General features: G+C 33.9%; 1 protein-coding gene across 1 annotated transcript in view; it reads right to left on the bottom strand.

Annotated features, from left to right (window-relative positions):
* Positions 1-694: 694 nt before the first annotated feature.
* Positions 695-15,902, bottom strand: part of Hsc70-4 (Heat shock protein 70 cognate 4) — a 21,354-nt gene continuing 6,146 nt past the window's right edge. The window contains exon 2 of the mRNA XM_017631334.1: positions 695-3,051. Coding sequence (XP_017486823.1) covers positions 1,090-3,051 — 1,962 coding nt within the window. The 3' untranslated portion in view covers positions 695-1,089. The remainder of the gene's footprint in view (positions 3,052-15,902) is intronic.

The following is a 15,902-nucleotide window of genomic DNA, read 5'->3' on the forward strand; positions in this document are numbered from 1 at the left end:
ACCGTAATATTTTTTGACAGACTCCCTTTGTCCTTGGGAACACTTTAGGCTATATTATTTCTCAGTCTTAACATTTTCAAGTAGCAAGTTCCACAATTTTTTGCCACTTTTCGTGCGGTCCCGACTTTCCGCAGTAAATCTATTATTTACATTTATGGTTCCTGAATAACTATATTATTTACTGGTGATCACTTCTTCAATAAATTACAGTATAGAAAAGTCATCTGACTTCCAACTAAGTAAGTGATAACTGTCAAATGCAAAACTGAGAGTGAGTGCAAAACTTAAACATATGCCTTAATTTACATTTTTGTGTGCCGGTTTTTTATTGTTGTTGTATTGACTTCAAATCGTTATGAGACAAGAATATACAACAAAAGGATGAAAGTCGTTAGAACTTGGATATATAGCGGTGGCTGAAATAAAGTGTTACGCCATGTTACAGTTTTGCTCGTCACTGTATACATATATATATATATATATATATATATATTTCATGATCCAATGATCGGATCTAAACCAGATATATAGTATAAGGCCACCTCTGAGACACTACCTTTCCGAATTATCGAAATCGGCTGACGTGGTCCAAAGTTATGCGGTAACATACATAAAAAAATATATATATATTCCGACGAACTGATAACCTCCTCCTTTTTTGGGAGTCGGTTAGTAAAACTAAAAACCGATTTCCGTTTTGAAGCATTCGCTATATTTAGAACTTGTTGCTTGGATATTTTTTGTTATCATACATACATATGTATATATGCTTGCAATACTATTTCAGATACTTTTTTAAATTACTAAATTAGCAGATATTTTCTTTTCTATGTATGTAGGTAGTATGTACTGTAGTATTAGTTACATTTTCAAACGATTCAATTGGCAATTTCTATATATGGTATGTATTAAAGTAGTACAATGTTTTTGACAGCGTGTTTCCGTCATAAATTCAGGCAAAAAGTGCATACAATTGGAAATATTTTTGATTTCGCTAACTTTGTTTTTTTTTTATCAATTCAGAAGAGGCAGACTAAAAGGATAATTAAATTTGTTTGGTGTTTATCTTGTTAAATCGCTGCGAATAGTTTAATCGACTTCTTCGATGGTTGGGCCAGCGCCGGCACCAGCTGCACCCGCACCTGGAGCACCACCAGCTCCTGGGAAACCACTGGGCATACCGCCGGGCATACCACCTGGAGCACCACCGGCACCCTGGTACAATTTGGTAATGATTGGATTGCACACGGATTCCAGTTCTTTTTGACGGTGCTCATATTCTTCTTTCTCAGCCAGCTGATTGGCATCTAACCATTTGATGGTTTCGTTACACTTGTCCAAAATGGTGGTGCGATCCGATTCGGAGATCTTAGTCTTCATGTTCTCCTCATCCAAAGTAGCCTTCATGTTGAAGCAGTATGACTCCAAAGAGTTCTTGGCAGCAATTGTCTCCTTTTGCTTCTCATCCTCTGTGCGGTACTTCTCGGCTTCGTTGACCATACGCTCGATGTCCTCCTTCGACAGGCGACCCTTGTCGTTGGTGATGGTAATCTTGTTTTCCTTGTTGGTGGAGCGCTCCAGAGCGGTTACATTCAAGATACCGTTGGCATCTATATCGAAGGTGACTTCAATTTGTGGCACTCCGCGAGGTGCTGGTGGAATACCAGACAGTTCGAATTTGCCGAGCAAATTATTGTCCTTGGTCATGGCACGTTCACCTTCATATACCTGAATCAACACACCGGGCTGGTTGTCCGAGTAAGTGGTAAAGGTCTGGGTCTGCTTGGTTGGGATAGTGGTGTTGCGCTTAATGAGAACGCTCATCACTCCACCAGCAGTTTCGATACCCAGTGAGAGGGGAGTGACATCAAGCAGCAACAAATCCTGGACTTCCTGTGACTTGTCACCGTGTAAGATGGCAGCTTGTACGGCGGCACCATAAGCCACAGCCTCATCGGGATTGATCGACTTGTTCAGCTCCTTGCCGTTGAACAAATCCTGCAACAAGCGCTGCACCTTGGGGATACGGGTCGAACCACCGACCAGCACAATGTCGTGAATGGCCGACTTGTCCAATTTAGCATCACGCAGAGCCTTCTCAACAGGGTCCATGGTGCTGCGGAACAGGTCAGCGTTCAACTCCTCAAAACGGGCACGTGTGATCGAGGTGTAGAAATCGACACCCTCGTATAACGAATCGATTTCAATGCTGGCCTGGGTGGACGAAGAGAGGGTACGCTTCGCGCGTTCACAAGCTGTACGCAAACGACGCAGAGCACGCTTGTTGGTGGTCAGATCCTTCTTGTGCTTGCGCTTGAATTCCTGAACGAAGTGAGTGACGAGACGATTGTCGAAATCTTCACCACCCAAATGTGTGTCACCAGCGGTCGACTTAACTTCGAAGATACCATCATCGATGGACAGAATAGACACATCAAAAGTACCACCACCCAAATCGAAGATCAACACGTTGCGCTCACCAGCAGCCTTTTTGTCCAAACCGTATGCAATAGCAGCGGCAGTTGGCTCATTAATGATACGCAACACATTCAATCCAGCAATAGTACCGGCATCCTTGGTGGCCTGACGCTGAGAGTCGTTGAAGTAGGCGGGAACGGTGATAACAGCGTTGGTAACTGTCTTGCCCAAATAAGCTTCAGCGGTCTCCTTCATCTTGGTCAACACCATCGATGAAATCTCCTCGGGGAAGAAAGTCTTCTTCTCGTCCTTGTATGTGACGCTAATCTTTGGCTTGCCATCAACATTAACCACATCGAAGGGCCAGTGCTTCATATCAGCCTGAACGTTGGCATCGTCGAACTTGCGACCAATCAAACGTTTGGCATCGAAAATGGTGTTAACTGGGTTCATGGCAACCTGATTCTTGGCAGCATCGCCGATCAGACGCTCTGTTTCGGTGAAGGCAACATATGATGGGGTAGTGCGATTACCCTGGTCATTGGCAATGATCTCAACTTTGCCATGCTGGAATACACCCACGCAAGAGTAGGTTGTACCCAAATCAATACCAACAGCAGGAGCTTTAGACATCTGAAATTAGAAGTGAAAAAGGATGTTATGTATGTATTATTTAATTCGAAATGACATAAAATGTTTGCATAATTGATGTAAAAGGGAAGGTGTAAGATGCACAGATACCTTTAAACTAATATATATTATTATTATATTATATATAACGATATCGTTGTAATCAAAGAAAATTGCACTACTTTTGAAATTTTAAATGTGAAGCAACAAACTGATGAGAACATAGGGAATACGTTTTCAAAGCAAATTCTAATACGGTGCACGGCTTGCGTGGTAGAACTGGTTTCCTATAGGAAAACTTGCAAACCGTGCTATCCCTTACACCGTGTAAAGGTTTTGCAAGATAAAGAGAATACCCTTAATATTATTACTCTGTAGACTTTGTTGTTGAAAACTGAATAAGAAACTGCAAGGTGTGAATAACCCAACAGAAAGTGAATAAGCAGTAAAACGAAAAATCATAAAAGGGAATATTGCGCTACAAAGGCTTACTCGGATTAAAGCAATTTTTTTAATATATTTATACGTATGATGAACTCATGTATGAAATATATACCTGTGTTCATATGGAATAGTAGCTTATGTCTCGAAGTTGGCTTTATCATAATGCGGCATTTCCTTTATTTTGTAAACGACAAGGAATTTTTTGATGAAACTTAATAAGAATATTTACTTGCTAATATCGGAACTATTTCGTTAACGTTTATTTGCGCAATTGCGAATGCCGCTTTATACTAAAGCCAGCCTTTAGACGTAAGCTACTATTCCATACGAACAGATACATATCGTCGTTTAAAGTACAAAACCGCGTATCAACAAAATGCAAAACCGCGTATGCGAGGTTGCATAAATAATTTTCTAGAGTAAAAACACTCATATTTCAAATAAAGCAATCGCATTTCTGGCTAGTATATTTCAGTACGAATGGATAAGGATTGAGCCAAGAGCTTGTGTGAGCAAATCCAATTTATGGCAGCAAATGTCAGTTACGCGGTTTTGCAGAATGACAATACGCCGTTTTGTACTTTAAACGACGATGTGTATGTACATACATACATACATACATACATACATACATACATACATTAAATCTGAGACTAAAATGGTAAAACATGAAGTCGTTACGCTATATACGTCATTTTTGGCAAGAACGAATTGAGCAAGACTTGGGCAATAAGTGAAATGAGACGTCAAAACTGTATGACTAATCCATGCGCTGTCAAGTAACAATGAAATACCATGAGCGTGCTGTATGTACATATGTACATATCGACGCCGACTTAGCATGGTATGGTTTGGAGGTGTCGATATGTATATAAGTATGTAGACACAAGCACGTGGAAGAAAAATACATTCACATGAAGATAATCAATATTACTATTTTGGCGAAATAAAGGCTACCAACTAAAATTTAAAGTCATCGTAAAGTCATTGTATGTTACCTACTAAATACACAAATTAAGCACAGAAAAAAGTAAACCCAGACGTTTGACATGTTTTCCCTTCCGAATTTTTTTATAAAAATATATCGCACGTTTAATAATAAAGAGATATAACTCAAAATTTACGTTTTTTGGAGATTTTTTTATCCAATTAATTGGCTTGATAAGAACATATTGAGTCTAGCAGATAACCAAATTTCCTAAATATGGCGCATGTGTCTTTCCATCGGCCTTTTTGTATACCAACTGTATGAATTGATAAAACTTTGATTGCGTTTTCCCACAAAATTTAAACTTTGAAATACTTCGTTATATTATTAAAAGTGCGATATGTAGTTAATTCAACAGTAAAATCCACAAGAATCTATTTTTTTTTAATTTCGTACAAAACTCGGGGAAGATGCAAGAAATTTTAAACGAAATTTTTAAATTTTAGAATTCGACTTCTTAGAAAAATTTTGAGTATGCGTTTAGTTATGCAGCCCATTAAATTTTTTTATAAAGTTCAACTTCCAAGTCGCTAAAAATTACTCAGCCCTGTTCTGCATTTCAATTACGTTTCCGCATTACGCTCCGCAACAATCGTAATTTGATATTCTGAGTTACGATCGAATCGTAAGAAGAGGAAGAACGAAAACATCTTCGAAATCAGCTGGTCGCCTCAAAGCATAAGAAATATTTGCCACCAAACTATAGCAGCTTATGAAGTTAAAATTTGTAAATACTTTAAAATTACTAAATATATAAAACATCATTGTAATTTATAAATAAAATTTCGTTCGTTCTTAATTTAAGTGGAAACATAATTATAAGAATGAAATCCATAGCCGCGGCGTTATTGCTTGAAGAGAAGAACGAGTCCTAGATTGCTGATGCGGAAGGTGAAAGGCGGAGATTTAAGGACATGTTTGATCCTTTTCAGATGAGTGAAGAATCATAAGAAATTCATCTTGAACTGCATTACTCAATGGTCAACGCTAATGAAACTAGAAATGTTGTTTGATCATTCCGCAACATTTGCATTTAGAGAGTGGATGATTTCACCGCAAATGAATTCGATTTTGAAAGCCGTCTGAAGGAGGGGAAGAACAAAGATTATCCTTCCATAGCAAATCGAATTCGAGACAACACACCTCTTTTTACCTCAGTGACATTTCCCTATAATTTTATATAGTGAATTTGATAAAATAATTTATAGTGAATTTGATAAAATTATAGTTTAAAAAACTAAAACCTCGCTATTATAATTTCCATTCGCAGAGTCCGACCGATTCCAATTTTTTTAAAATGTATTAATTCATGATATCAGTACATTTCACGGCGTTAAAAAAAAAGAAAAGAAATAATTAATTTAATTGGCTTGTTATGCAACATTACATACACATGTATGTACATCCATACATATGATGTGTAAAAATATATGTACATACATATATCACATTTATGTACATTACATAAACACTTTTTTATATGGTGCTAAGCAAAAAATATTTAGGAACAAAATTTCATTTCGTTTTGTACTAAAATACACTCTTTTGCACTCAATGCATAGGTACGTATGTACATACATATAGTGGTCCATAAAATAAAAGAATTGCGATATTTTGACCGATTTTGTCATTTTTATTTAATGTTTATTATTTTTTTTTTATAAAAGTCAACAACAAACACCATATAAATTCAGATTTCAAACTTTGTACAAAAATTAGAAAAATTCTGCTTATTTTCACCAAAATTTCAAACTTTTTAATCAGAATTTTGGTATGCAGTTTTGTAGACCATTTCATTCTAGTATAATGAAGTGCAAGTTTCAAGCTGCTATAAAATCCGGATAATTTTTGGCAATTTTTTTTGCTGGCAGTGTTCTCCATAAAAATAATTTTTGTGAGCTGTCTGCAAATGTTTTTTAAAGTTGGCTGTCGCTTCACCTGAACATTTGAAAAGAAATTCCAAAGAATCAGCGAAAAAAGGCCGATGCCGATGCTCAATTTTGTGCCGATACTAGCCGATGCCGATTAATCGGTCGGACTCTATCCATTCGTACTGTAAGGTAAACCCGACAGGTGACAGTACCAATGGAAATTATAATAGCGAGGTTTTAGTATTTTAAACTATAATTTTATAATTCTAGATTTAAAGATCATTACACCACTTTTGAAATATTTGCATGGAAAAAATTTTAGACAGTACCAATGGAAATTATAATAGCGAGGTTTTAGTATTTTAAACTATAATTTTATAATTCTAGATTTAAAGATCATTACACCACTTTTGAAATATTTGCATGGAAAAAATTTTAGACAGTACCAATGGAAATTATAATAGCGAGGTTTTAGTATTTTAAACTATAATTTTATAATTCTAGATTTAAAGATCATTACACCACTTTTGAAATATTTGCATGGAAAAAATTTTAGACAGTACCAATGGAAATTATAATAGCGAGGTTTTAGTATTTTAAACTATAATTTTATAATTCTAGATTTAAAGATCATTACACCACTTTTGAAATATTTGCATGGAAAAAATTTTAGACAGTACCAATGGAAATTATAATAGCGAGGTTTTAGTATTTTAAACTATAATTTTATAATTCTAGATTTAAAGATCATTACACCACTTTTGAAATATTTGCATGGAAAAAATTTTAGAGTTTTACATTGAACAAAGCATTGCTACGTTCATTTCTATAGGCAGCAACTGCGAAGCGCTCTAAATATGGATAAAAAGGACGCCCACAGCAACACCTTGAATGGGTATTTTCGGAGCGCTTCGAATGTGGAGTGAGAAGGGGTCTAAGTGTTTTTTTATCTTGTTAAAAAGCTAGTAAAAACGATTACAATAATAAAAAACATATTTTTTATGTAACTCCTCATTTTATGTACATATGTACATTAGACTGCATCACCAAAAAAAGTTGCGGTTTTTCCGCCGGGATTACAAAATTTATTATATTTTAAGATGTCCACCAAAATATTTCGGAAAAATATTAAGATTTAAGCGAGCTGGACCGATTTGAAAATACCTCCAAAAATGAAATGAAAAAAAAAAAATAAATAAACTATTTTTATTCATAAAAAACTGCATTTTTGGAGGTATTTTCAAATCGGTCCAGCTAACTTAGATCTTAATATTTTTCCGAAATATTTTGGTGGACGTCTTAAAATATAATAGATTTTATAATTCCAATGGAAAAATAGTAGGCTGGTTACATGCATCGTAGATCCTATGGGTCGTCACACCGAGGCTTGGTACTCGGAAACTCGGTGTAATGGCAAAAAATTACCGGACACCGAGTTATCGAATACCGAGCTCGGTGTGAAGACCCTTATTGTTTCTTACGTTTCATTTGATATCGAAATTTACAAAATATTGTTATTATCGTTCATTACGTTTCAAAAAAAAAAGAGCCCTGGTTACGGTTCAAACATCAGCCAGGGGCATGGATAACATTGGATGGTATCCAAACGCTACATTTTTTGTTGCTGTTGATGTGCGCATGTTTATATGAATAAATACATACTACATTATTTTGATGCTATCCTACCTATTTCTCCCCAACATAAACATACATATGAACATAGCTACACGGGATTTTTAAGAACGTTGCGAGAAGCATAGACAAAATTTCGATGATTTTTTTCTCGGGTTCAAAAGAGATAGGATAGTTTTAAGTTGGAACCAAGAATACAAACCCACAAAAAAAAAATATATATTTTTTTCTCGGGTTCAAAACTATCCTATCTTTTAAGCTAGAACAAGGGATGTTAATTTTTCGGCTTTACCCGATCTCGGGATTGCGTTGTCACAATCACGGGACCCCGGGATTATTCCCGGGATTTGGATATTCATTACTTTTCAACAACTTTAATCGAAAAAATTTCTTCTATATTGTTTGAGACGCTCTCCTACCGTGAAATAAATAATAAGTAAATGGGTTTGAAACCTACTCTTTTATTTAAAGTTGTTTTATTTTTTCTCTCTGACCGCAGGATTTATTTTGAAGGAGTTCGTAATTTCAAAGATATGATTAATTCCAAAAATTATTAAATAAATTCATGGAATGTAGAATAAAAATATGGGTAACAAATGCAATAGGAAATTTCTATGGAATTCAAAAAATTTAAATTGTTTGGATTCACAAGGACAAAGCTGACAAAGTTAGAAGAACGAAATTCGAGGATGTTATCGAGTTTATATAGGTCCAGTGCCTTAGGCACTCCGCATATAAGCGCCTAGTCATAGTAGTGTAATGAAGCTTTTATGCCGAACACATGTATTTCAATAAAGCTCTGTATATTATGACTCATAATCATGTTTTCGCCTAATCGTAAAAGCTTCATGAATCGTATCGCCCAACATTGTAAGGCGCTTGTCGTTTTGAAATCGGCATTTGTTTACTTTTTTGTGTTGGAAATAAAAATTATTTTTCATTTCAATAGGAAATAATTCAAAATTGATGATTTTGTGCTAAAACTGGTCCCAATTGTATTAGACCATAAGCGTTTAAGCAATATTTTATGCAGAAATATTTGTGGAAGTGTATTAGTGAGAAAGACCGGCCAGAAAATGTGTAATGTGTGTGCCAGGCAAGTGTGCAGAAGTCGAGTTGTCATGCATTCGTTTCGGCATGACGAAACTATTACTCAACTTTGATTAGGTGCGTAATGTGCCGAGTGCCTTTTTTTATTTTGTACGAATAATTTATAGATAATACATTCTATTATTATTTAAAAATTTCGAATGTTAATTTACTTATGACTTTTTCTTCCATATAAAAATAGATTATGTTTATACGTTATACGGAAGAAAATGCTGAACACCCTCGACAAAAAAAAAAATCTAAAAAATCAACGTAATTTTTAGTAACTTAAAACTCGCACTTTATTGTACTAAAATTGAATGGGCTACAAAACTGCATACTCAAAAATGTTCTAGAAATTCTGAATAAAAGTTTGAAATTTTGATTAAAATTGTTTGAAGTTTGATTAATTTTTGTTAACTTTGTGCAAACCTTGAAAGTGAAAATTATACAAAAATAAATAATTAACATAAGTTACAAACGACATCATTTTGAANATAACCAAATTTCCTAAATATGGCGCATGTGTCTTTCCATCGGCCTTTTTGTATACCAACTGTATGAATTGATAAAACTTTGATTGCGTTTTCCCACAAAATTTAAACTTTGAAATACTTCGTTATATTATTAAAAGTGCGATATGTAGTTAATTCAACAGTAAAATCCACAAGAATCTATTTTTTTTTAATTTCGTACAAAACTCGGGGAAGATGCAAGAAATTTTAAACGAAATTTTTAAATTTTAGAATTCGACTTCTTAGAAAAATTTTGAGTATGCGTTTAGTTATGCAGCCCATTAAATTTTTTTATAAAGTTCAACTTCCAAGTCGCTAAAAATTACTCAGCCCTGTTCTGCATTTCAATTACGTTTCCGCATTACGCTCCGCAACAATCGTAATTTGATATTCTGAGTTACGATCGAATCGTAAGAAGAGGAAGAACGAAAACATCTTCGAAATCAGCTGGTCGCCTCAAAGCATAAGAAATATTTGCCACCAAACTATAGCAGCTTATGAAGTTAAAATTTGTAAATACTTTAAAATTACTAAATATATAAAACATCATTGTAATTTATAAATAAAATTTCGTTCGTTCTTAATTTAAGTGGAAACATAATTATAAGAATGAAATCCATAGCCGCGGCGTTATTGCTTGAAGAGAAGAACGAGTCCTAGATTGCTGATGCGGAAGGTGAAAGGCGGAGATTTAAGGACATGTTTGATCCTTTTCAGATGAGTGAAGAATCATAAGAAATTCATCTTGAACTGCATTACTCAATGGTCAACGCTAATGAAACTAGAAATGTTGTTTGATCATTCCGCAACATTTGCATTTAGAGAGTGGATGATTTCACCGCAAATGAATTCGATTTTGAAAGCCGTCTGAAGGAGGGGAAGAACAAAGATTATCCTTCCATAGCAAATCGAATTCGAGACAACACACCTCTTTTTACCTCAGTGACATTTCCCTATAATTTTATATAGTGAATTTGATAAAATAATTTATAGTGAATTTGATAAAATTATAGTTTAAAAAACTAAAACCTCGCTATTATAATTTCCATTCGCAGAGTCCGACCGATTCCAATTTTTTTAAAATGTATTAATTCATGATATCAGTACATTTCACGGCGTTAAAAAAAAAGAAAAGAAATAATTAATTTAATTGGCTTGTTATGCAACATTACATACACATGTATGTACATCCATACATATGATGTGTAAAAATATATGTACATACATATATCACATTTATGTACATTACATAAACACTTTTTTATATGGTGCTAAGCAAAAAATATTTAGGAACAAAATTTCATTTCGTTTTGTACTAAAATACACTCTTTTGCACTCAATGCATAGGTACGTATGTACATACATATAGTGGTCCATAAAATAAAAGAATTGCGATATTTTGACCGATTTTGTCATTTTTATTTAATGTTTATTATTTTTTTTTTATAAAAGTCAACAACAAACACCATATAAATTCAGATTTCAAACTTTGTACAAAAATTAGAAAAATTCTGCTTATTTTCACCAAAATTTCAAACTTTTTAATCAGAATTTTGGTATGCAGTTTTGTAGACCATTTCATTCTAGTATAATGAAGTGCAAGTTTCAAGCTGCTATAAAATCCGGATAATTTTTGGCAATTTTTTTTGCTGGCAGTGTTCTCCATAAAAATAATTTTTGTGAGCTGTCTGCAAATGTTTTTTAAAGTTGGCTGTCGCTTCACCTGAACATTTGAAAAGAAATTCCAAAGAATCAGCGAAAAAAGGCCGATGCCGATGCTCAATTTTGTGCCGATACTAGCCGATGCCGATTAATCGGTCGGACTCTATCCATTCGTACTGTAAGGTAAACCCGACAGGTGACAGTACCAATGGAAATTATAATAGCGAGGTTTTAGTATTTTAAACTATAATTTTATAATTCTAGATTTAAAGATCATTACACCACTTTTGAAATATTTGCATGGAAAAAATTTTAGACAGTACCAATGGAAATTATAATAGCGAGGTTTTAGTATTTTAAACTATAATTTTATAATTCTAGATTTAAAGATCATTACACCACTTTTGAAATATTTGCATGGAAAAAATTTTAGACAGTACCAATGGAAATTATAATAGCGAGGTTTTAGTATTTTAAACTATAATTTTATAATTCTAGATTTAAAGATCATTACACCACTTTTGAAATATTTGCATGGAAAAAATTTTAGACAGTACCAATGGAAATTATAATAGCGAGGTTTTAGTATTTTAAACTATAATTTTATAATTCTAGATTTAAAGATCATTACACCACTTTTGAAATATTTGCATGGAAAAAATTTTAGACAGTACCAATGGAAATTATAATAGCGAGGTTTTAGTATTTTAAACTATAATTTTATAATTCTAGATTTAAAGATCATTACACCACTTTTGAAATATTTGCATGGAAAAAATTTTAGAGTTTTACATTGAACAAAGCATTGCTACGTTCATTTCTATAGGCAGCAACTGCGAAGCGCTCTAAATATGGATAAAAAGGACGCCCACAGCAACACCTTGAATGGGTATTTTCGGAGCGCTTCGAATGTGGAGTGAGAAGGGGTCTAAGTGTTTTTTTATCTTGTTAAAAAGCTAGTAAAAACGATTACAATAATAAAAAACATATTTTTTATGTAACTCCTCATTTTATGTACATATGTACATTAGACTGCATCACCAAAAAAAGTTGCGGTTTTTCCGCCGGGATTACAAAATTTATTATATTTTAAGATGTCCACCAAAATATTTCGGAAAAATATTAAGATTTAAGCGAGCTGGACCGATTTGAAAATACCTCCAAAAATGAAATGAAAAAAAAAAAATAAATAAACTATTTTTATTCATAAAAAACTGCATTTTTGGAGGTATTTTCAAATCGGTCCAGCTAACTTAGATCTTAATATTTTTCCGAAATATTTTGGTGGACGTCTTAAAATATAATAGATTTTATAATTCCAATGGAAAAATAGTAGGCTGGTTACATGCATCGTAGATCCTATGGGTCGTCACACCGAGGCTTGGTACTCGGAAACTCGGTGTAATGGCAAAAAATTACCGGACACCGAGTTATCGAATACCGAGCTCGGTGTGAAGACCCTTATTGTTTCTTACGTTTCATTTGATATCGAAATTTACAAAATATTGTTATTATCGTTCATTACGTTTCAAAAAAAAAAGAGCCCTGGTTACGGTTCAAACATCAGCCAGGGGCATGGATAACATTGGATGGTATCCAAACGCTACATTTTTTGTTGCTGTTGATGTGCGCATGTTTATATGAATAAATACATACTACATTATTTTGATGCTATCCTACCTATTTCTCCCCAACATAAACATACATATGAACATAGCTACACGGGATTTTTAAGAACGTTGCGAGAAGCATAGACAAAATTTCGATGATTTTTTTCTCGGGTTCAAAAGAGATAGGATAGTTTTAAGTTGGAACCAAGAATACAAACCCACAAAAAAAAAATATATATTTTTTTCTCGGGTTCAAAACTATCCTATCTTTTAAGCTAGAACAAGGGATGTTAATTTTTCGGCTTTACCCGATCTCGGGATTGCGTTGTCACAATCACGGGACCCCGGGATTATTCCCGGGATTTGGATATTCATTACTTTTCAACAACTTTAATCGAAAAAATTTCTTCTATATTGTTTGAGACGCTCTCCTACCGTGAAATAAATAATAAGTAAATGGGTTTGAAACCTACTCTTTTATTTAAAGTTGTTTTATTTTTTCTCTCTGACCGCAGGATTTATTTTGAAGGAGTTCGTAATTTCAAAGATATGATTAATTCCAAAAATTATTAAATAAATTCATGGAATGTAGAATAAAAATATGGGTAACAAATGCAATAGGAAATTTCTATGGAATTCAAAAAATTTAAATTGTTTGGATTCACAAGGACAAAGCTGACAAAGTTAGAAGAACGAAATTCGAGGATGTTATCGAGTTTATATAGGTCCAGTGCCTTAGGCACTCCGCATATAAGCGCCTAGTCATAGTAGTGTAATGAAGCTTTTATGCCGAACACATGTATTTCAATAAAGCTCTGTATATTATGACTCATAATCATGTTTTCGCCTAATCGTAAAAGCTTCATGAATCGTATCGCCCAACATTGTAAGGCGCTTGTCGTTTTGAAATCGGCATTTGTTTACTTTTTTGTGTTGGAAATAAAAATTATTTTTCATTTCAATAGGAAATAATTCAAAATTGATGATTTTGTGCTAAAACTGGTCCCAATTGTATTAGACCATAAGCGTTTAAGCAATATTTTATGCAGAAATATTTGTGGAAGTGTATTAGTGAGAAAGACCGGCCAGAAAATGTGTAATGTGTGTGCCAGGCAAGTGTGCAGAAGTCGAGTTGTCATGCATTCGTTTCGGCATGACGAAACTATTACTCAACTTTGATTAGGTGCGTAATGTGCCGAGTGCCTTTTTTTATTTTGTACGAATAATTTATAGATAATACATTCTATTATTATTTAAAAATTTCGAATGTTAATTTACTTATGACTTTTTCTTCCATATAAAAATAGATTATGTTTATACGTTATACGGAAGAAAATGCTGAACACCCTCGACAAAAAAAAAAATCTAAAAAATCAACGTAATTTTTAGTAACTTAAAACTCGCACTTTATTGTACTAAAATTGAATGGGCTACAAAACTGCATACTCAAAAATGTTCTAGAAATTCTGAATAAAAGTTTGAAATTTTGATTAAAATTGTTTGAAGTTTGATTAATTTTTGTTAACTTTGTGCAAACCTTGAAAGTGAAAATTATACAAAAATAAATAATTAACATAAGTTACAAACGACATCATTTTGAATTTTGCTACTATTTCCTTGATCGCAGCTGTACCTACATATGTACCCTGTGACCTCGCTATGAATTTTCTAAAGTTTTTATGTATAAAAATACACAAAGGGAATTATTAATTGGCATTCCATCCTTTGGAATAATGCCGAAAATACCCAAATCCTATTGTGACTGCAAGAAGTGGTGAGAACGTGGTACGTTTAAACATTTAAGACTAAGATTGTAACAATTAAGAACCAACAGCGCACATTTTCATATATTAAAGGCATGCAAAGAAGGTGATGATGCCAGTACATAGACATGGGAAAAATAATAGGGACACGACATTTTTCCAGTTTTGACTTTGTTTTCTTTTGCTTGCTTAATGCTTATTTTTTATGAAAATACAGCTCATTATCTATGAAAAACCATATAAGTCCAAATTTCATTATTTTCTTCCATAAAAAAAAATCGAAAATACTTTGTATGGCAGATAATGGGTGACACTGTCAGCATCAAATTATCCAAATTAAACGCGAATTTCTAGCCACTTGAAACCTGCACTTTCTACAGCTAGAATTTAATGGGCTATAAAATTGCGGAATTTCGATTTTTTCTAAAAATTCTTAATAAAAAGTTTGTTGCTCTTGTAAACTTTTGTTGAATTATTCTAATTTTTGGGCAAAGTTTGAAATTCGGAGTTACTTTGGCTGTTTTTATAAAAAAAATAAACATTAAACAAACAAAATAAAATTTTAATTTAAAAAACTAAAAGCTCGCTATTATAATTTCCATTCGTACTGTCATCAGGTATGTAACTTGAGAATAGAAATCGCTGCATCTTTTAGGCGCATCAATATTACATAGAGCCAATTTACACCATGACTTTTCACCCTGGGTGGAAGGTCATGCGTGTAGAGCTTGTCGGCAAGAAGTGTAGCGAAGTCAGCGGGGTAGGCAGACACGCACGGTGAGCGAAATCGAGGGGTTTATTTAACGTGTCGCTTTTATCGAGTTCACTTTTTCGTATTTTTGCTCTAGAGTTCGCGATTCGCTCCGCTTTAAAAATGAGGACGAAAGAGTTGACCAAAGAAAAGTTTACGCTTAAATGTCAAAAATACGCAAGAAACGCCGCAAAGAAAAAGTCATCGTGTAAATGCACGAGGATTTTCGAAGACCTTTTTAAAAGGGAACGTGCCAAAAACGCAGGGTGAAAAGTCGTCGTAAAATTCAGCCTCATTGCGAGAGTCGTGCCGAATGCAAGTCGTTTTTCGAGAGTCGAATCGTATCGAAAATTTAGCGTCATTGCCTAAAATTTCTACTCGACTAGTGTATTAAAACGGAAGAACTTGGCAGCACTGCATAGTTTTCGACAATTTTCGTCGTTTACTTATTTCAGCACGACAGTAGACAATGCTAATGTTGTCGAGTCGTACAATTCAGCCTAATTTACGACTTACGCAATGAGGCTGA

This window comes from Rhagoletis zephyria, unplaced genomic scaffold, assembly GCF_001687245.7.
Source record: "Rhagoletis zephyria isolate East Lansing unplaced genomic scaffold, Rhagoletis_zephyria_1.1 Rzeph_scaffold_08647, whole genome shotgun sequence".
NCBI lineage: Eukaryota > Metazoa > Arthropoda > Insecta > Diptera > Tephritidae > Rhagoletis > Rhagoletis zephyria.